This window comes from Urocitellus parryii, chromosome 5, assembly GCF_045843805.1.
Source record: "Urocitellus parryii isolate mUroPar1 chromosome 5, mUroPar1.hap1, whole genome shotgun sequence".
NCBI classification, from domain to species: domain Eukaryota; kingdom Metazoa; phylum Chordata; class Mammalia; order Rodentia; family Sciuridae; genus Urocitellus; species Urocitellus parryii.
The window spans coordinates 110,194,225-110,216,295 of NC_135535.1; the positions used below are offsets into that span (position 1 = coordinate 110,194,225).

At 45.8% G+C, this 22,071-nt stretch overlaps 1 protein-coding gene across 2 annotated transcripts in view; it reads left to right on the forward strand.

Annotated features, from left to right (window-relative positions):
• Positions 1-22,071, forward strand: part of Cracr2a (calcium release activated channel regulator 2A) — a 73,529-nt gene that overhangs the window by 45,785 nt on the left and 5,673 nt on the right. For both annotated transcript variants that reach the window (XM_026407272.2, XM_077799234.1), the window contains exons 11-14: positions 3,063-3,396; positions 7,429-7,561; positions 13,310-13,391; positions 13,464-13,578. In XM_026407272.2, the coding sequence (XP_026263057.2) occupies positions 3,063-3,396; positions 7,429-7,561; positions 13,310-13,391; positions 13,464-13,578 (664 nt within the window). The remainder of the gene's footprint in view (positions 1-3,062; positions 3,397-7,428; positions 7,562-13,309; positions 13,392-13,463; positions 13,579-22,071) is intronic.

A 22,071-nucleotide genomic window follows, 5' to 3' on the forward strand; every position in this document is an offset into this window, starting at 1 on the left:
GGCTCCTGGTGATATGATCCTGATAGGGAGGCCTGAGGTCAGCTGCATGCACTCTCCTCGATTCTTTGAGGGCACAACACTTCCTCTTGTCACATCCATGCAGAGCAAACCCCTAGGACAGGGCATTGTCTTCTTGCTACCCCTCCCTAGTGTGTGCCTGTGGAGGACTGAATGGTGCTACAGACAACAGAATGAGGAGGGGAGAGGGATTCGAGGAAGAGAGCGATGGAGGGCAGTGCTGTTGTCTGTTGAGCAGAATGGACACACATAGTTTTTCAGTAATACGACTGTGTTGTCTGTAAAAGTTCATTGAAGTCACATGGAGTCTCCACTGGTTGAACTTTTTTTTTTCTAATTTGTTTTTTTAGTTATACATGACAGCAGTTATCTATTTGGATAACTGTGAGTTCTAGTTGAACTCATAGAGAAAAGATTGGGGCTTTGAAGAACATTTCAGGGATTCATATTTAACTAACTCAAAGATAACATGTTTTGTTGCTGTTGGAAAGCACATGATTGAATTTGAGTACCCAAAGGGTTGGCCTATTACTCATTCATAGAGTCAAACCAGTCCCATGCCCCCTCCTCTTTTTGGCATGTGCTGTAAAAACATAGATGGCCACAAAAAGGTAGAAGCACACCTAGATGGCCACAGAGATGCAGGGGGAGTCAGACCCTTCAGGATCAGATCCAGGAAGAAAGTCTATAAACTTGCTCATGTAGAAGACCCTGAAGATTGCAAGCACAAAATAAAAAGATACACAAAGGCAAAGTGACTTTGGGAATGTAAATCAGCTAATCAGTAAAATCTGTGAGTCTGATTCTCATGAATTCCTTCTCTAAATAGCTGAATAATAAGGTACAATTTGGGAACAAAATTTATATAATAGTAGTTGCCCTGTTGGTCCCTCAGTACTGAAAGAATTCATTGATTGACTGATTCTGCAGGTCTTATTGATTATGTACTCCATACCAGACATTCATTTGAATTTTTTAAAGGCTCCAAAGAAATTATATGTGGATCCCATCATTAATATCCATTATTAAATTCTGATTTAGTGAATATTTTTGATTGCCTACTATGTGTATGTTATTGTGCCATGAACTGGATATGCAGGGGTAAGAAAAATAAACCCATCTCTGTTCAATGAACTTTGAGCTGAGTAGAGGAAAGAGACAATAATCCAATAAGCAACAAATTGTGAACTCTAAATTCCAATACAGACCCAGGCAGAAGTAGCTGCTCTCTCTACTGCTGGCAGAGAGCATTTGGTGGCAAAACCAAAAATGAACTTTATCACGCTAAGCTGAAGTTTTATAGAAAGTCAAGAGGACTTAAGAATTTCCCAAATAAAAAGCTTTTTCCAAGAAATGTTACATTTTAGGGCCTAAGTGGCTATTTCTTTTCTGATTGTAAGGCCTCTGAAAAAACTTGCACATTTGCTCACACATGCACACAAATATTCACACTGTGTGTAAATAAGCAGATGAAAATGGACAGGAATTCTAATTTGTTCTGCATCATACAACCAGTTAACAGGCTTGAGAGCATATATAGGAAGCATGTTGGAAAGAAGCCAGTTGGCTTTTACTTAAAAATATGATTTTAGAAGGAAAAGTAAAGGTGTTTGAATTGCTACAGATCACTTATTTTTCTATCGAGAATCCAAACTAATTCATCACTGTTGTGAGCAAACACTGGATATTAATTTATCTTTCAGAATGCATTTTGGTTTTCTTTTCCTTCCCACTGTTTGTTCTTAGGAATAATAAATCTGATAAGCTAGGGGGCAAAGTAAAGATGTTTCTCTATTCTGTATATCCTGTGTCTTTCACTTGCTTTCCTTCTTTGGCTATGTCACCTCATTACTTTATCCCTATTCCATTCTGTTTTCTAGTTCATGTGTGTGTGTGTGTGTGTGTGTGTGTGAGAGAGAGAGAGAGAGAGAGAGAGAGAGAGAGAGAGAGAGAGAGAGATTGATTTGATTTTGGATATAAGATCCTGCCTGACAAATTTCCATCCCTTCTAAGACAATTCTCAGCTTTACTTGTTCACATAGACCTGAAGGAATGTCCATGCTCAGGAGGATCTGTGAGACTTTTGCTCTCAAAACCTTACAAAGGGCAGGTGTGTAGCCCAGGGTAGAGCACTTGCCTAGCATGTGCAAGGCCCCAGATCCAATCCTCAATACTGCAAAACAAATGAACAAACAAACAAAAATACTACTGAAAATATTCTGCCTTACAATGAAAGTGCATTTACTCTTCATTCCAGTGGCCCAGTACCCCTACCTCCTGCTGCTCCTCCTCACCACTAATGTTCAAATGCTTCTAGAAGCAAGCATGCACTTAGGTCCACTTACTCCTGGCTCTGATTTCTAGGGACACAGAAACGGGGAGAGGAAGGAAAGAGATGGACATGCCTTCTGACCCAGGGTCCCTTCTCAAGGGGCAGCTGCCTCTGAGCTGGTGGACACCTGCTGTGTACCCTCACCGAGCTGAGGAGGCTGTGTGAACCTGCCTGTTTTCTGTCCTGTCTCATCTGTGAGGCAAGGGTGGGGCCGAAGTGGGGGGGCCGGAGGAGTGGAAGCGCCTCACCTGATGGCACACAGATCATAACAGCTGGTGCTGGAGCGGAACCTGGCAGCTGATTGTCCATCTGGGTGCTTTATTCTGAGTCTGGCGCGCCTTTCTTCACTACCTTCTCCTTCACAGGCCTCTCCCCACTTGTGAAAATGTGTTTATTTGTGTCACTTTTGCTTTGGTCTCCCTCTGACCCAGCACTCCATGAGGACGGGGCCTGTGTCCGCCCCGTCCTGCCTGGGTCTTAGCACCTGGGCACACTCTCCCCATCCGCAGCCTCAGGCCTGAGTGGGAGTGTGTGGAAGGTACGAGCTAAAAAATGATGGCTCTGTTGTCTTCCTTTCCTTTCTGGAGTGCTCTTCTCCAAAGCAAGGGTGCTCTTCAGCTCTCTGTCACGGAGGTCATCAGGCCGCCCTCAGCCTGGGTATTGTCAGGATTTCTGACATTCTCCCACGTGTCTTTCTCCCCCCTCCCAACAGCCAGTCAGAGGAGGAGGAAGATGTATTCAGCCTGCAGAGAAGGAAGAGCTCCCTGGGCCTGAGTGGATATCCTCTTATAGGAGAAGACTCAGGGGCCGGGGAGACAGGGGCTGGGGGTCCACCCAGCAGGGCCCTCCGCAGAATCATCTCCATTGAGGAGGACCCCCTGCCCCAGCTCCTGGGTGGTGGCTTTGAGCAGCCACTGAGCAAATGTCCAGAGGAGGAGGAAGCCTCTGAACAGGCAGGAGGAAGACAAATCCGGCAGGCCACGCCTTTGGAACTCACCCCCACATCTCCCAGAGGACAACCTGTTGGCAAAGAAGCCCTCTATAAGGTAAGGGCACAGCACGACTCAATTTGTAGACCTCACTCCTATGATCTGTCCCTGGCCTTTGAGCCCAGGAGCCCCGTGGGGCTCGCAGAAGCTCACTTGTAGTAGGTCCTGTGATTCACCACATTTGTGTCTTACAAGTGCCACCTTCCCCTGCTTAGTTGAATGTCATGGGGAGAGACCCAGGGGTCCTGACACATTTCCTTTATAACTGCTATTTGCCTCATTCTCCATCCTTTTCTCTTTCTTCTGATTCAGATCTGAAACATTTATTGAGCACCTACTTAAGCTACACCTTCTGCTGGACTCTTAGCATACAACATCAGATACTTGCAAATGGAAAAGAAAATAAAGCAATAACAATAATCCCATCAGATACGTTCAAAGTTGCACAGTTTGTAACTGCTCTTGAGTTACAATCCCTGCATTAGAAAGTGTGTATACTGCATGGTGGTACACACCTATAATTCCAGCAGCTCAGGAGGTGGAGGCAGGAGGATCGCAAATTCAAAACTAGCCGCAGCCATTTAGCAAGGCCCTAAGCAACTTAGTGAGACCCTGTCTCTAAATAAAAATTTTTAAAGAGCTGAGGAAGTGGCTCAGTGGTTAAGTACCCCCTGAGTTCAAAACCTGGTAACAACAAAAAAGTGTGCATACCATAATTTTTCTCTTGGTTCTTAGGTTTTTAATCAGCTAATCACCATTTATTCTCTAATGTCTGGCCTGCGCATCCCTTCAGTGTGATCCCACCCACCTCCCATTCCCCACCAGGTTGCCTGCTAAATTCCACAGGGAGAAAGGAGACCATGTGAAAAGTCTTCTTCTGGCTTGTGGTAATGATATCCTTTTCCTCCTTTGTGACCTAAACCTCCAAATAAACTGCTCAGGTCCTCATTCTTTGCTTGGCCCTCTGAAACAGCTCCAGAAATGTCATAGCAATGTGCAAGAGGCCATTACCGCTGAACTTCTTGACATTGGTGGCCATTTGGGGTCTGGGATGCATGCCTAAATCTCACTCCTTTGAAGGTCTTATTACAAGGAAAAAGTGGGCAGCTGGGTAGCACCCACTGGTGGAGCCCCTTCCTCCAACATGCCCGTCCACATCTCCGTGCATGCTCAGACCTGCATGTGCTTTTCAGTGGGCACAGTGATGTTTTCAGTGCCTCTGGGTATCCTCCCAAAAGGTGAAGTGTCAAGAGGTCAGTAGGAGACAGGAGTAAAGAAAAAAGCTACACTTGCAAATCTGCTGAGGCATTATCTGATGCGGCCTATCAGAAACGCTTCGGCCCCCTTAACAGATGGGAAAGTAGGAGCCCTAAGGGCTGAGGCCCTGCCCCTCTGCTGGGCTCTTAGCAGAAGGGAGGGTGTGCTTTTAAAGGTCACATTCTCATGTCTGTACTTTCCCTGTGAGTCCATGTTGCCATTTTGCTGGGAATAGAAACTGCGGAGAGGAAACATAATTTGCTAGAAGCCACATGACTGTGTCAAAGAGGGGCTGCTCTTTGGAAGGCTATGTGAGGCAGGCTCTGCTATACAGGACTGGGGAGGCATAAAATGTTACCCAATAGAAATGAAGAGTTTAAAAAATATATCTTTAGAACCAGCACTTCTAGAAATTTTTTTCCAAAGGAAATAACCAAAATTGGGTAAAGATTTAAGTCAAGAATGTGTTATTTAAAATAACACATGGTAGTCAGGATTATACCCAACAACTCAGGAGGCTGAAGCAGGAGGATCACAAGTTCAAGGCCAGCCTCAACAACTTGGTGAGGCCCTAAGCAACTTAGTGAGACCCTGTCTCAAAATTTTAAAAAGTGAGGATGTAGCTCAGTGGTAAAGCACCCCTGGATTCAGTTCCCAGTACCAAATAAACAAACAAACAAATAAATAAATAAAATAGCATATGGCTGAAAAATCACCCAACCATCAATTATACTGTATTAATTTAATGGAATAGTATACAGTTGTTAAAAATCACATTTTTTAAAAAAGCAACTCGAAGAAATACATATAATTTAATAATTATGACAAAAGAATGAAATTAGAGACAGGTGCAGTGTCACATGCCTGTAAGCCATCATCTTTGGAGGCTGAGACATAAGGATCACAAGTTCAAAGCCAGCCTCAGCAACTTATCGAGGCCCTAAGCAACTTAGCAAGAACCTGTCTCAAATTTTAAAAGGGCTGGGGATGAGGCTTAGTGGTTAGGTGGTTCAGTACCCCTGGGTTCAATCCCTGGTACCAAAATATATATATATGACTATGACAAAAGAAGATACAACTATATATCATTCGTGTAAGTATGTATACTTATATTTTATGTAAAAAATATCTCAAATCTCCTTAAATAGGGTAGATGATGAAGGATTATTTTTTCCTTCCTACTTTTCTGTATTTCCTAATTTTAAAAATTAGTACATATTACTTTCATTTTGGGGAGTTCTTTTTTAAAAAGGCATATATGAGGGAAGATGAGCGCACCTCCCACCCCCAGCCGAGGTTTCCTTTGTCTGAGCCTGCAGCCCAGTTCACTGTTACCAGCAGGTGGATTGTCCCTCAGAGGGGACAGCAGGCCCAGTGCCCGAATGTGAGCAGTGGGTCGCTGCTCTTCTGAGGTAGGCCCTGCCTGAAGCTGAACCTCTTTGTGTTTGTTTGTGGGCCTGCAAAAGGAAGCCCTCTTCCCAGGGGAAAGGGATGGAAACCACAGAGTTAAGGGTCAGGCAGTGCCTTGGCCACCAGGACAGCCTCCTCCTTCCTGTGCTCCCCATTCTCCACCTGTGTCTGTGCCTGGGGGTAAACAGATGGGTGTACTACATTTTAATCTCAAACAAATGATAATTAGAGGCACAGGGACAAGATGCTGGCAGAGAACCAGTGCCCTTGTGCTTTGCATGAATAAATAAAGTGGGGCAGGGAGCATTATTTTTGAGTGTGGGTTGTTGTTGTTTCTTTTAACTTTTAGTTTACATTCCTGTAGTTGACCTTGAGTTTCTTCCTAAATTCTGCATGAAATAGATTTCTCCCCCAAAGGTTGCTAGTGGTTTTTCTCTAAAACTCAAGCGCTGCTAATATCCGCTGCTGCTCCTTCATTATAGTATTTGCTCAATGAGAGCAGCTAACTTCCCCCAAAATCCACTTTTAAATCGATTCCAAAGAGCTCCTCCTTTGGCCAGGCAGGGCTGAGCTGGGCTGCAGGCAAGGCTCGGGAGAGCAAGCTGTGCTTTGGAAGGAAGAACCGACCACTCAGCAGAAGGGAACCCGTGCAGGATAGCCACCCACTCTTTATACCACCTCCTATGCACTTGGTGTCCAAGAGCAAATCTGTCCCATTTCTGCCTTTTAATGTCTTAGATTGATAGGCAGGTTGGTTCCCAGCTCTGTCCCTCTGTGGGTCAGGGAGAAGCAGCACTGTTACTGGCTGCGTCTGGGAACATCATGGGACTTCCCAACTTACTGAGTGAAGGCCATCATTACTGGAGGAAGATGTCACCCAGAAGACACAAGAGCCAGGTGCAGGGAGGCAAGAGTGTCCTCCTTCCATCCAGACTTTCAAGGACAGGGCAAATGGGGATATCTCTGTACCTGACTAAAGACTAGGCCTTCTTCTCTCCATCTCTCTTTCCCCTGCAAACGCCCCAGTGTGTTCTTCCCCACACAGAGGCTTCCTGGCTCCTCCGCAGGCCCTGCTCTCTGAACGCTTGGCTCCTCGCTATGCTCTCAGAACTCATGGAGCATTATGCTTTAATAGTTTGTTTCCATGCCTGCCTCCTCCTCTGCACCTCAGCCAGGGCCTTCCTCCTCCTGGGTCACAGCAGGGGGGCTTCCCTTGGTTGGTGGCTATTTCTCTTCCCCTCTACTGATGCCAGAAGGAGCTTCCATGCCACACCTGGGCCCTGACTGCATTCTGGGTCTGAAATGGCAGCCCTGGTGCTATCTTCTGTGGAGCCCAGCAGAGACAGGTGAAGGGTGAGTCCTGGCAGCAGCAGGGGCTAGTGGACGTGCCCAGGAGGTGACCAAACTGTCTGCCCTCAGCAGGAGGAAAGCTCTCCCTCGACCCCAGACCGGCTCTTCAAGATTGTGTTTGTGGGCAACTCAGCGGTGGGGAAGACATCCTTCCTCAGGAGGTTCTGTGAAGAACGTTTCTCCCCAGGCATGGCGGCCACCGTCGGTGAGTTCTGTCCCAGAGAGGAATTAGGAGCCCACAGGAGGGGCCGTGGGACTGGCTGGTAGGGACACTAGTGTCTACTGTGTTCGATGGTGGCCTAGGACACCATCTGGGACATTGCTGGGACATTGCTGGCCACTGAGCTCATTTGCGTGTGATGGAAGCCCTGAATGCTCCATAAACTAGCCCTGGGTTTCTGGGATGAAGGTGGGCAAAGATGGATTTGGGGCCCTTTTATTGTGTGAGCTCCCACCCACCTTGCACAGCTCCTTCCCCCTTGTCAGCAGGACCCAGAATCTTCATGCTCACCCAGGACTGACCAGGGCTTCTCCAGGGACTCACGCCCTGCCACCACACCCCTCTGCCTTTGAGAAGGGACTGGTACTTCCTTGCCTTGCCCCTTCAAGTGCACACAAGTGTGGTGTGTGTGTGTGTGTGTGTGTGTGTGTACACAGATGTGTCACAGTGTTCTGCTTACCAATTGAATTTTACCTGTCCTACATCCCAGTCCTGCTGGGTGACAGCTGGAATTAATTGTGGAAGCTCGTTAGGCTTAGCATTAATGGATGATCATGGCTGGATGTATTCCCACTCTTGGATAATATTTTACTTAAATAGAGGCTATTAATTGCTTCACCCTAAGTTGCACATTGCATTGGAATACGTGGCAAGACCCAAGGGCATATTGACCTTTTAGCTTCCACCAAGTCGAATCACTCAACAAAAGATAAATACATTGAAGGGCTACCATGTACTATTTAACCCAATGGAGAAACCAACTGTACTTAATGTATTTAGATGATCTGAGCATTGACCAAGGACTGTTATGTTCATCATCTCAGTCTGTCTTCCTAACACCCTTAGGACAGGTATTGTTATTAGCACAATAGTAAGATCAGGAGACTGAGGCCCTGAGAGGTTAAGAGGCTTGAACACACTTCTGTCAGTTGGTTAATACTAATCCCTAATCCCCCCAACACACCTTCTATCCCATTCCACAGAGCCCCCAATAACATCGAGTTGTATGCACTGGTACTCTGTGGGTGATGGGGACCCTTCTCTGCCTTGGGAGCAAGGAGAGGTTGGTGCAAGCAGGAGAGGCTGTGGAGGTGCAGTGAGATATCACAAGTCCTGTGTCCTCCTCCAGCTCTGCCACTGACCAACTATGTAACCTTGAGAGGACATGATCCCTCTTTGGGCTTCAGTTTTCTGTCATCTGTAAGCGGAGTGATTATTTCCAGGTGGTGAGGCAGGAATTAATGACCGTGGGGAGGACGCGGCTCCTCTGGAGATCACTCCAGGCAGTGGGCCCAAGTCATGGCTCCAGCACAGATGGGAGGCAGGGGCATGGACAGCCTCAGACCCTTCAAGGCCTGCTGCCACCCCTCCCAGCACTGTGTCTCTCGTGTCAACAAGATCAGGTTCCATTTACATTTTCAACCTGTGGCCCTGAGATGGAAGGCCCTGAAAAAGAGAAAATCAGACTAATTTTCACTTCCCAAGAGACCAATTATGGAAACACAGACAATTTAGGAAGTGGGAAAAAAATCAAAGTTTCCAAATCAGGAATGCCCTTCATCACCCTGCTCAAAACACACTGGGCTGCTGCTCATGTTGGTTTCCCTTTCCCTGTGCCAGTGTCTGTGAGCAGATGTCACACCAGCCATTGCAGTTTTCCTTTAGGGAGATGTAGTAGTCACACATCCCCCTAAGGCCAAAGCAGTCCAACTCTAGAACGGGGCTCTGGACCGTCACCTGTCAAGGGCAGCAGCCACAGCTCCACCCAGTAACAAGGACCGGACTCTTCTTTCACACTCCATCCTCAGAGGGTCTTGTTGATTTCCTGGTCTCCCACACCCTCCTCAAAACATGGTGTACTGGACTCTTGGTTTGTGTGTAAGTGAGTTCTAAAATACAGCACGTGACTCAAGTTATCCTACCTACCCCACCTTAGGAGCCAGCCTATTCCTTCAAGAGCAGCTGCCTGGGCCTGTGAATGTCTTAGAGATATTAAATGATGGGTTTGTAGAATGCTGGCGCTGGAACAAACCCTATAGGTAGTCTGTTCATATCCTGTCCTGTTGTACCAGAGAAAACTGAAGTCCACACTCAGGCCGAATATTAGAAATGAAAGCTCACTAGTACCCAGGACTCCAAGCTGGTTCTCGACCTGCCTGCTTTAAATCACACTCCAGAGCCCAAGGTATTTCTCCTTGAAGCATTTCCTGACAGAATGCCCTTTGTCCTATTTGGCATCAGTCTGATTTCTATCCCACTCCACCTCCTTCCAGAGAAATCCCTGGAGCATCTCCACCTTGGGCTTTTCTCCATGAAAACACGGTGGCACGCCCTACTCCACATCTCTGCTACCCAGTGACAGTATGAGCCTGTCTTCTCCAGAAAGGTTACTGTCACCTTCTGGGGGGTCTGCCTCTAATCCATACCACTTCTACAATGCACTTCCAGTGACAGGGCTCCTGACTTCACCTGTCATGCAGGAACCAATCAGCTTGCAACTGAAGGTCACCTTAGTGTGGTCATTGACTGCTACAGCTGAACTTAAAGATCATGAGCACCCAACTTAGCCCCCCACACACCCTCCATCTCACCTCAGTCAACAGAAGAAGAAAGTGAACCATCCTCAAATGAGGTGAAGTCATGTCACCATGGTCACACTGCTGGGCAATGGCAGGAACACAGAACTCAGGTTCCTTGATACCTGGACCTTTGGAGCTGGTGGTGGTCTTAAAATCAGTTTGATCCAGGGCCTCTGACCCCATGCTCTTAAGTGCTGCCTCTTCTGTTGGACTCTTGTACTCTCCTGCCACAGGTGTGCATGTGCTGTGTCTCCATCCGCACCTCCTCTATTTTCCTTGTATCTTCTGACCATACGCCCAACCCCTGTGGGCTTGTCTGCTTCCTTGGCCTGCCCATCTGAAGCTGCAGAGATGCACATTGCATGTCCCGCAGGGAGTCTTCCCAAGCTCACCACACACAGAACACATTTTCCCAGCACCCCTATGTCTACCCCACTTCCTGTGACACAGAGCTCCCCATCTTCCAACAAAGTACCTAACCGGTGAGGTAGAGCAGGTGTGCTGAGGGCAGCTCCCACCTGCTGACCCTCCTGTGTGTCTTACCAGCAAGCAAAGGCTGTCCTTTGGGGCTTTGGACCCATCAGCTGGTTTATATCTATCCCTGCAGGGGTGTGGGGGTATTGAGCATTGTGGACTTTCTCCTGAGTAGTTATCAGAAAGAGGGCAGCCCCTTCAGTCTCAGCACAGACCAGGGAAGCTCCTCTGCTTTCGCCAAGAAGAAAACTCACCCTTGTCATCCTTTTTTGTTGTTGTTGTTGTTGTTCAGATTTGGGGGGGGGGGTGGTACTGGGGATTGAACCCAGGGGCACTCAACAACTCAGCCACATCCCAAGCCCTTTTTTATATTTTATTTAGAGACAGGGTCTCGCTAAATTGCTTAGGACCTCACTAAATTGCTGAGGCTAGCTTTGAACTTGTGATCCTCCTGCTCAGCCTCCCTAGCTGCTGGGAGTACAGGCATGTGCCACCATGCCTAGATCTGTCCTGGTTTTTATTGGTGCATTATAATTACCAATAATAGTGAGATTTGTTGTTATGTACTTGTACATGCAATGCAGTATAACAATGTAAAATGGTAAATTCTATCCCCCAGTGCCTCTCCTTTCCCTGCTCCCTCTCCCTGGTCCTCTTCCTCTATTCTTCTGGTCTCCCTTCTATTTCATGAGTTACCCCCAACACAACACACACACACACACACACACACACACACATACACATACTTTTGTTTTCCTTTATTCTCTCTAGCTTCCACATGAGTAAAAATCTACAAGTCTTGGCTTTCTAAGTTTCACTTATTTTGTTTAACCTAATGATCTCAAGTTCTGTCCATTTTCTACAGTGACATAATTTCATTCTTCTGAATAAACTCCACTGTGTATAAATACCACATTTTCTTTATCCATTCATCCCTTGACAGACGCCTAGGTTGGATCCATAATTTGGCTCTTGTGAATTGTGCTGCTATAAACATGGGTACACATACATTGCGATAGCATGCTGACTTTAGCTCTTTAGGATAGGATAGTTCTTCAGTTCTGGGTCATATGGTGTTTCCATTCCTAGTTTTCTAAGAGGAACTTCATACTGATTTCCATAGGTCATCTGTTTGATGGGAACACTTGGCGCTGAGCTTTCTGGGTGCAATGAAACACTGGGCATCCTGTGCTTGATGCACTGTTGTCATAGAGCAGTGAGCCTCAGAGCTGGGCTTGCACCTCGCAGCAGCTGCTGGCCAGCTCGGGCAGGGCACAGCTGCTGGGCTGCTGCTCCTCCATCTCTCCATGGTACGTGTGTGTACATGTGCGTATGTACATATGTGTGTGAGCAGAGAGTACCCCCCTCGTGGATGTCACAGGGACAGTGAAGATGGAAACCCAGCCAATGGAAACTCTGGAAATACAAAGCATTCAGCTTTTTTTTTTTTTTCTCAGTGTAGAAAAACCCACTCCTGTCTCACCCTCACCTGTGAAGCAAAGGGCTTCTAGAGTCCCTGCTGGTTCTGACATTCCAGAGGAGGATGACCCTTGCCTCTCCTATACTCACAGCTCCTTCAGTGCCCTGGCCCCTGCTGCCAGTGCATCCAGCAGGGGCTGGATGACATTTTCCATTTCCTGCCTCTGCATTATCTGTCTGGTCTCTTCTGTGGCTCTCTGTCCCAGCTGCTATTGTTCTTCCTTTTCCTGAGCTCTCCAGGGCTAGGACCTCACAGGCCTTTCTGAAGGTGGGAGAGGATCCCTCAAGGTACTTAAGAGGTACTTAAGATCAGGTACTTAAGAGCCGAGACTTTTGGAACATCTTTATGCATTTGTGAACATTCTTAGGTGTGGTTAAAAGAGAGGACTGCCTAGTATTAAAGAGCCTTATTGAGGTCCTTATATCCAAGGGCTGATGTCAGATACAAAATACATATCACTCTCTGAGGTAGAGGACCCCAGGGGGCATCACACCCCTGGAGAGAAGATTGTCAATGGCCCATGATGGATTAGCATTCTAAACTATCTCAAGGGCCAATGTAACCCTTCACTCCTCCTGCCGTGCTTCCTCCCTTCCTTCTTCCTCCTCTTCCCCACACATCTTTGAACCCACTGATGGAAATCTTAAAGTATGACCCAAACTCTCAGGGTGTTTGAATTTTATTAGGGAAACTTTGAAAGGATTTTATCTGAAAGAAGAAAGAGAGAAGAGAAGGGAGGATGGAAGAAAGAAAGGAGGAAAGAAGGGGAGGAGAGGAGGGAGGGAGAGATGGAATAAGTTTGGGGACCTTCTTTCCTCCTCTGTCATTTTTCCCAATGAAGAAGTAAGTTCATGAATACTAACAATTGCCTGTGCATTGACGCGTTGATTTTATGATTATGGTCTGGATCCCCTAAAGACCTTGAAGATTACATTACAATGAGGAGCTTGTAGTTGGAAGAGGTTAAGTGACTGGACCAAGGTTCCACAGCAGAAAGAGCAGAGACAGGACCAGAACTCAGTCCCCTCACCACCCAGTCAGTCCTGTGCTCTAGGCATTTTCCCACACTGCTTCCCAGAAACTACAGGGGCAGGTCATCAGCCCAGACCTGACATGATATCACCCTGGCATCATTTCCTGAGGTGGAAGTGAGGATGCCTCTGGCCCAGGGCAGCCCTGACTGGCCTGTTCCACCCACAGGCATTGATTATCGCGTGAAGACAGTGAATGTGGACGACTCCCAGGTGGCCCTGCAGCTGTGGGACACAGCAGGGCAAGAGAGGTGAGGAGCTGCCTCTGGAGGCCTGGGCTGCCGGGAAGGCCGTGCACCCTGACCCCTGGCCTCCTGTGGCAGGTATCGCTGCATCACCCAGCAGTTCTTCCGGAAGGTGGACGGCGTCATCATCATGTACGATCTCACGGTCAAGCAGTCATTCCTGTCCGTCCGGCAGTGGCTGAGCAGCGTGGAGGTAACGATGGCCACCTCCTAGGGACCCTCCTACTTGCTATTACTTCTTCTTTCTTCCCTGCCCACTCCCTCCTAGCCCTCTGTGCTTTCACATCCCGATTCGGAATTCACCTGCCCAGGAACAAACCATGTCAGGCAATTACTCACCTGGTCATCCAGGTTCCCAGGGCCACACTAGTGAGTCAGAAGCCAACAAGGCAGACACAGTTCCCACTCTCAGGGAGAGAGGGGACACGAGAGAAATACTGATTATACCAGTGCTCCAGTTTGAATATTCCCACCAAAACCCTATTGTGAGTCCAGACAACTGTGCACCAAGTACAGGGACTTACTTAACCCACCTGGTATTAGAAGTGGGACTGTTGGGTTACAAGAGGCCCTAAGGTTGCTGCCCTAATCCATTGGGACTGTGGCTTTATAAGAAGTAGAGAAGAAACCTGAGCAAGGGTGCCTGTCTCACCATGTGTCCCTTGTGGGGCCTTGGGACCTATCAGTGACAAGGACCTCCCAGACATAGGAACTGTGTTCCTTGCATTCTGGATTACCTGATGTTGAGTTTCCCAGCCTTCAGAGCCATAAGCTAGATAAGCTTTATTCTTTACAAATGCCTCAGTCTGTGGTGTTCAGTTACCCAACACAGACACAGAGTGAGACAGCCAGTGATCACGTCCTTACAATTGCTGGGCGCTAGAGTAAGGGGGATTTTTCTGGTGGAGGGGCACAGAAGAAGGTTCCCCTGAGGAATCAGTGTTTAAGTTGAGTCACAGATTAATTCTTCCCGTATTCTTTTTTTAATGAAATTTATTTTTTTATTTGTTCTTTTTAGTTACACATGACTGTATAATGTGTTTTGACATATCATCCATACATGGAGTATAACTTCCATTCTTGTGCTTGTATATGATGTGGATTCACTGGTGGTGTGTTCATATATGAATGTAGGAAAGTTATGTCTGATTCATTCTAGAGTCTTTCTTCCCTCTTTCACCATCTCTCTCCCACCCCCTGAGTCTTTATGGCTCTACGGGGTCCAGCTACACCCTGTCCAAGAGCCACTCCATTCAGTGTTCAGGGGCCTCTGTCACCACCCTTCCCACAGAGGAGCATGATCAATGGCATAAGGGTTCCAAGCTTCCCCCACAGCCAGAGACCTGCTAGGGCTCTGAAGCCACTGTGTTCCTTGCATTCTGGATTACCTGCAAGATCTACCTTCTTGATTCATAGTGGCTATATATTGCCTTGTAAGTGCAAAGCACTTCCTGTTCAATGGCAGGTTCTTCCTATAATTCTTCCAGGCATGTTCTCAAGGCCAAGGGTGGTGTGGATACACACTTATCACTTTCACAAATTACTCAGGTAGCATGTACTAATCACTCCAGTAACAGGATCCATCATTTGTTCGTGCATTTGTCAAAACACCACCAGGTCCTTCTCTACGGACCAAGAATTAAAGCAGTAAATAAAAGAGGCAGAGCTCCTGCCCTCATAAGGGTGTGTTCAGCCTCCTGCTCCAAGCTCATGAGGCCTGAGTAGCCCTGTCACATACTTGTCACTGTGGTAAATCCCATGCTCCCCATCTGAATCCCCTGCCAGACCCTGTGCCTCCTGAAAACTGGAGCTGCATGATTGTAACAGGGTGCTTGGTGTGGGGCCCCAAGTTATTAGGGGAAGAATGAATGGATAGATGCTCTTTTGTCGTAAAGACGTGACAATGGACTTACTGATTTCTTCATCCTTTTTGCACTGAGATCTATTATTTCTCTCTGTTTTTTGTGTGACTTTGAAGGGCTGAGCCACTCTCTTCTACTATTAATCTGCACCCTTCCCATTACCAAGAAAAAAAAGGAACAGAATGGAAGCCAGATTCAAGGGTTTCTCAGAAATTTTCTTAATACAAACCAGTTCTCAAACAATGACTGTGCATAAAACATAAATGAGGAGCCGGGCATGGTGGCACACACCTATAATCCTAGCAGCTCAGGAGGCTGAAGCAGGAGGATTGAGAGTTCAAAGCCAGCCTCAGCAACTTTGTGAGGGCCTAGGCAACTCAGCAAGACCTGTCTCTAAATAAAATATTTTAAAAAGGGCTGGGGATGTGGCTCAGTTGTAAAGCGCCCCTGGGTTCAATCCCTGGTACTCCCCCCAACCCCACAAAAAATATAAACACAAATGAGAAAATGTAAGTTCTGAAATATAGTGGATCATCTATACTCCAAGCTAATAATGGCCTACAGACAATCGATTCCTTTTTCTCCTCTTCTTTCTCTTCATTGTTGTGGGCGGCACCAGGAGAACCATCAGGGGCTATCTAACCCAGCAGTCTTCAGACTTGTGTTCTCAGAGCCCTGGAGTCAGACTGATAATCCCTGGAATGTCAATGGTCACAGTTCTGGTCCCCTCATCTCCCTTTCTCAGTCAGCTCTGCTCAGTTTCTTTTGGCTTTGTATACTTACTGGAAGTCTAGGTATAGTTTTATTAGACAAAAGTGTTTCCCTTTGAAAATCACCAATTTAGGTCAATCTGGTATACCTGTCTCATTCTAGAATGAGACAAAGCCACCTGTTCTTTTTCCAGAGGCATTTAATTCTGCCCTAATATCTATGATCTATACTAGAATGGTCAGAGACAGTCCAGGATTCATAAGAGTGGATGGACACACATTTATGGAACTGTGATCTCTGCCATCATTAAGGGTATAGTTTCTAGGGATCTTGAGAACTGGGATCTAGGGAGAGAAGGAACAGCAGGTTGAATTCAGTGGTGGAGGTAGAGGTGAAGAAATCTCGGAAGGCCATCTTTGCAGCTTGGGGCTCAATCATTGTCCAGATAACTGTGTACTGAGCACAGGGTGTTTAGTGATTCCTTGGTGGGAAGGGGCTGACAGCGCCATCAGCACACTCCTGGTAAGATGCCCCACAGAAGCCTTGGAGCAACCCTGGGCTTCAATGCCAGGATGAGGTGATAAATCCACACTTGGATAACTCAGGATTATCTAACTGTGCCTAATTTGTAGTCAGAGTTTTTCATTTAAAAAATTTTTAGCAGGAAGTATAATTAAACTCTAAACCATGATTCGAACTCCAGATAAACATCAGGATCACCTTTAGACTTTTAAACAATGCTGATCCTAAGAACTTCTTTTCCAAACAGATGATCCAGGGCCTAAAAATTTATATATGTATGTGTATATACATACATACAGTTCCCCTGGTGGTTTTGATTCTCAGTCATCCCAGCCCAAACAAGTGCTTCTCAAACTCCCCTCTACCTGTTAGATTGCAGGCTATGTCAGTAAAACTAGGCTGGGGCTGAGATCTTATATTCCTATAAAAATTCCACGGAAGGACAATGCTGCAAGTCCATGTACGACTCTTTGAGTAAAAATGCTCTGAATCCTTTTCAAAGACATTTGTGACCCCTCACCAATAATTTGCTGAACATAAACTGCGTGCCCAGCATTCACTTGGCATTCCAGAGATTTCCATATGATAGACCAGGAAATGCACTCAGCTCAGTGGCGCAGGGTTTCAGCAGCAAGCACAGGAGGCTGTGTCAAGTGGCAGAGTGTGTGTTGAAGGTGTGGAACTGAGGCATCATAATGCAATTATTCTCCTGATTCTTGAAAAGCTAAGTCATTCTGCCTTGGCAACCAGCAATCAGAGATGTCAGGTGATAGATTAAAACTTGACACCTAATTTGATCTAAGGAGAACTGAAAATAATAAGTACTTTATATTTGTGGAGCACCTTATTTTTCCAAAGAGCTCCAAGCACTTTACTAACTCCCTCGCCTGGGGAAGGAGGATGGAGGGGGAGCGTTAATAACAGTCTTCATGGTTTTCAAGCCTTATTATTAACTGAATGGTGGCCAGCTGTTCACAGTGCCCCTTCCTCCCTCAACCTGAAAAGCAGTACCAGAAAAGAGGCCTTAAATTTCCATACATGCCATAGATGGGCAGCAAGAGTTTGTGTGGGGTAGGAACAGATGCTTCGGGGGAGGCAATGGGAAAGGAAGTTCTTACCATCCTAGCTCAGCCACTTCCTGGCCATGAAACTCTGGTCAGTCATTCAGTGGAGAGTAGATCAATGATCTGAAATGTTCCTACTGACCCCAAATTCTACAGTAGATGGCACTGGACTCTTTTAAGGAGGCCAAGATAGAGTGGGAGTATGTATGAATGAGAGGACCTTTAATCCTTTCTGCTAAAGGGAATCAAAATCCTCATGCAAGAAAATACCTACAGTGTTAGTCTATTTTTCATTACTATGACAAAATACCTGAGGAAAACTACTCATAAAGAAGTTTACTTAGCTCACAGTTCAGAAGGATCAAGGGAATGTCACCTGCACTGACTTAGCTCTGGTGAGGACCCTCTTGGCCACATCACATCATGGCAGATCACATCATGGCAGGAGCAAGTGTGGGAGGAATAAATTATATCACCAAACAGGAAGCCAAAAAGAAGAGGAGGGGTCAGGCATACTGTCTTTATGACAACCTTCTCAGGAGAACTAAGCAAGATCCCATAAGAACTACCTTCATCTTTTCCAAGGACACAGCCTCAATGACCTTATGCCCTCCCACTTGTCCCCACCTCTCAAAGGTCCCACCTCCCAACATCATACTGAGAACCACTACACCTTCCTTTCTGGATGAGGTGGGAGGCTTCTGCCCTCAGGACTGTTCTACCAGTATTCACTCCACCTGGGCAGCTTCCCCTTGCCTTCAGATCCTCTGAGAAGAGGCTAAGCTGGATCCAGCAACACTCTGCCAGTTCTCCAGTGCACCTTGTAGGAAGTCAAAGCAGACAGTCACTCGTGCCAGTTCTGTATTCCCAACCCACCCCCAGCCCTTCTCATCTCCATTGGTAGAGCTAGTCTAACCATCCCAATTTGGAAAAGACATTTCTTAGGCCCTAGGTGCTCCATATTAAGACCCTGGGACAAACTAGACCTCTGAAGACCTTGAGACCTATTTCAGATACAGAAAGTCAACTTGGGCATAGGTCTGTATGAGCTGATATTTCCTCTCAAATCCATATTTTTGATCTCCAATGTCTATAGTCCTAGGATGTTAAACTTCTTGTTTAGATCCCCACACACACACTTTTTTTTTTTTTTTGGTCATTCTGATAGCACTATTTTAACAGTGGTCCACTTTATGCTTTGAATTAGCCCTTGCTGCTCTGATACTGTGACTTGTTTTTAAAATGCACATATTTCTTTCTCTTCTTCTGTCCCTGCTCCTCCCTAATGTCTCCCCCTCCCTAATCTCAGGGGAAACTGTATTACCTTTCTTTTTTTGATATATTTTTTATTTGTTCTAATTATTTATATATGACGGTAGAATGCATTTTGACACATCATATATAAATGGAGTATAACTTCTCATTCTTCTGGTTGTACATGATGTAGAGTTATACAGGTCATGTAATCATATATGTGTAGAGGGTAATAGAGACAGGATTACCTTTCTTCCCCATCCTGGACAGAATTATCTGTCCTTGAGCACACACCCACCACAGGAACAAGTAATTCAGACTTCGTGGGTGGCACCAGAAGGTCTTAGAAATGACTGTCTCCCAAATTAATGAGTGAATTACAACTCCAACAAAGAACACATGGAATGTAGCCTTTGAACCACTTCTTTAAAAGCCTCCTGTTCCTGCTGATGGGCAGAATCACAGCCTCTGGGACAGGAGTCCCTGTGTTTCTCCTTTGCTTGCAAAGCAATAAACCGTCTTTTCCTTTTTCTCAAAACTGTATCCTCATTATTGGATTGGCATCCAGACAAGGACCAACCTTTTGGTAACACTATAGTGTTAGGACTGTAAGTCAAGGAAGTAGAATATGACCGGAATTGGTAAACCAGATAGACCTTTATCTCTGAGTTGGAAGAAAACTTGGGGATTAACACAAACAAAAAACTTGGAGATCAATACATTTTTTAAAATATAGGTGAGAAAAAAATCAAAATCTAAAGAAAGGAAACGACTTGTCCAAAGGCACCCACAGCTTGTCAGTAGCACAGCCAGAACTAGAATCTAGGCCCTGCCACTGCACTGTGCTTCTCTCTGGTCACATGGTCCATGGATGAAATCTGCTGCTGAGAAATAAGTGTTCATTTCTTTTTCAGTCCTTCTTGAGTTCTTCAGCTCCAGGGGCTCTGGCCCACTTCCTTCTCCTTTCCTGGGCTGCGAGCTAAATCTCATTCTCTTGATCTTTGTCCTTGGTGACAATGTATAGCATGGAGCAAAAATAGCAGTTTGATTTTTTTTCCCACGTTCCAAGTTGAGCTTGAAGTGCTGGCAGTTTAAAACGAACTACACAAATAAATCTTGTTTTGACTCATAGTCCAGGGGGGTGGATAAATATGGAAACCCCCAAGATATAATTTTGCAGTCATTTTTTTTTCTTAGCATAACAGCATACTTTAATGTGCTGAGAAATTTTTTTGTTCTGGCTCCAGAGAAATAACAGCACCATCCTAGCTAAGTGCTTTTTCATGCCTCCCAGCAAACAGATATTAACACACACACACACACCCTACAACCACCAAATCCAGCAGCTGCACATCCTGAGCTGAATGCCAATCCTCTGCTCCACGTTGACAGCTCTTATTATTTAAAGTCAGAGATGGGTAATCTTTTGAATTTCAACATATCTGTCTTCCCAAAAACTCAAATTCAGAGAAAGGCAGCTAAAATGATCGAAGGTGTAGAGAGGCTTCTCTGTCAGAAAGTCCTAGAACAGAAACTACCTCTAGAACTCTATTTTATAGATAGAGATTAGACTCAGAGGAGAGGAAGCATCAGACAAGTCACAAATGGCAGAGCCCCAGTCTCCTGAGCGGAGGTTGTGTCTCTCTGGCTGAGGAGGAGCTAAGCTTTCTCATTCTGGCCTGTCATGCCCCTGAGATCTTTACTAGCATCCATAATGATATCAACAACAGAGCTCACGTGGACCTGAAACTTGTTCACCAAAGCCCCATAGGCTTGAAGGAGGTACACTTTGGACCTTGAAAGGGAAGTGTGGGGCTGAAGGCATAGTTCAATGGTGGAGTGCTTGCATAGTATGCATAAAGCTCTGGGTTCTACCCTCAATGACAGTGGGGGGAAAAGGGGTGTTGGGTCATCTAATGGATAATTATGAACCTCATTATACCAAGTGGTAGACAGGTTGAAAACCTAGTTAGGAAAAAGAAAGGTATTATAGACATAGTTCAAGACCTTTGGACTTAAAGTTGAAGAGGGTCATGAGACACCCAGTCCTTCCCTATGCCTCTGGGTCAGAGACTAACCTCGGGCCAACGTGATGAGGACAGATTGCCTGAGATAACACACTCTCTGGCCTTATGTGTGTTCTCATTTATTTTCGCCGTTCTTTAGAGATGGACCGACTTCTCCTCTATCAGTGGCAGGCCATATAGCCACCAGAGGGAAGGAAGTGACTTGTCCAGAGCGCTTGCATAAGAGGAACAATGCAGAGAACAGAAACCACAGCTTCAGCTGGGTGCTGTGCTTCTTTTTCTGTTTCTTCTAAACTCTTATTTTTATATCTAGGAATTGCTTTTTTAAAAAAGAAGAAGGAGGCTGCCCCCTTTTTTCCCACAAGAGACAGCACTGCTGTTCATAATGCATAGGGCCCAGAATTTGGGCTTATGATTTGTGCCCTACATTGTCCCTTTTGGTCATTCAGTCTCCCCTTTGCAAGTGAGGAAACTGCAGCCATCATGCATGCCAAGTAATAACAAAAATGCAGGTTAGAATTCTACCCTGTGATTTTCAGTCTGATGCTCATCTTTTTAGAGAGTTTCCATGTCAAAAAACTCCACAAGCCTTAGTCATTCCTCACACATAAATCTACAAATATATCTTTCTCATGTGCTCTAAACAGCAAGCCTTTTGGCCCAGTTCCCTGTTTCCTCCTCTTTTCTTCCTTTTCAGTGAAAAACTCTTCACATAAGTATGCAGTTTCACGTACAGTTGGAGAATGGGGAGTATTCCCATTAACTAAAACTCTGGCTAATAGGGAGCCATCAAGTCTATATGCCATGAGTGTGTTACTCACTTTCAGATAATTGGAAGATGATACAATCTACTTGACATATCAACAACAGTGCACATAATCAAATTAATTAATTTATTTAGATTCTGGGGATTGAATCCAGGGATGCTTGATCACTAAGCTGTATCCTCAATACTTTTTAAAAATTTTCCGTTCTGAAACAGAGTCACACTAAGTTGCCTAGGCCTTGCTAAGTTGCCGAGGCTGGCCTCCCTTTTGCGATCCTCCCGCCTCAGACTCCCAGATCCCTGGGATTACAGACATGTGCCACCATGCCCAGCTTAATTTATTTTTGATGAATCAGAAGACACTGTAAGATCTTGAAGTGCCTTTGAGTCATCATTGTGCACATTAATTACCATCCTACCAATGGATGCCATTTTTAGAGAGTTCTATTTAGTAAGACACTAAGAGGCAGAGAGTTCATT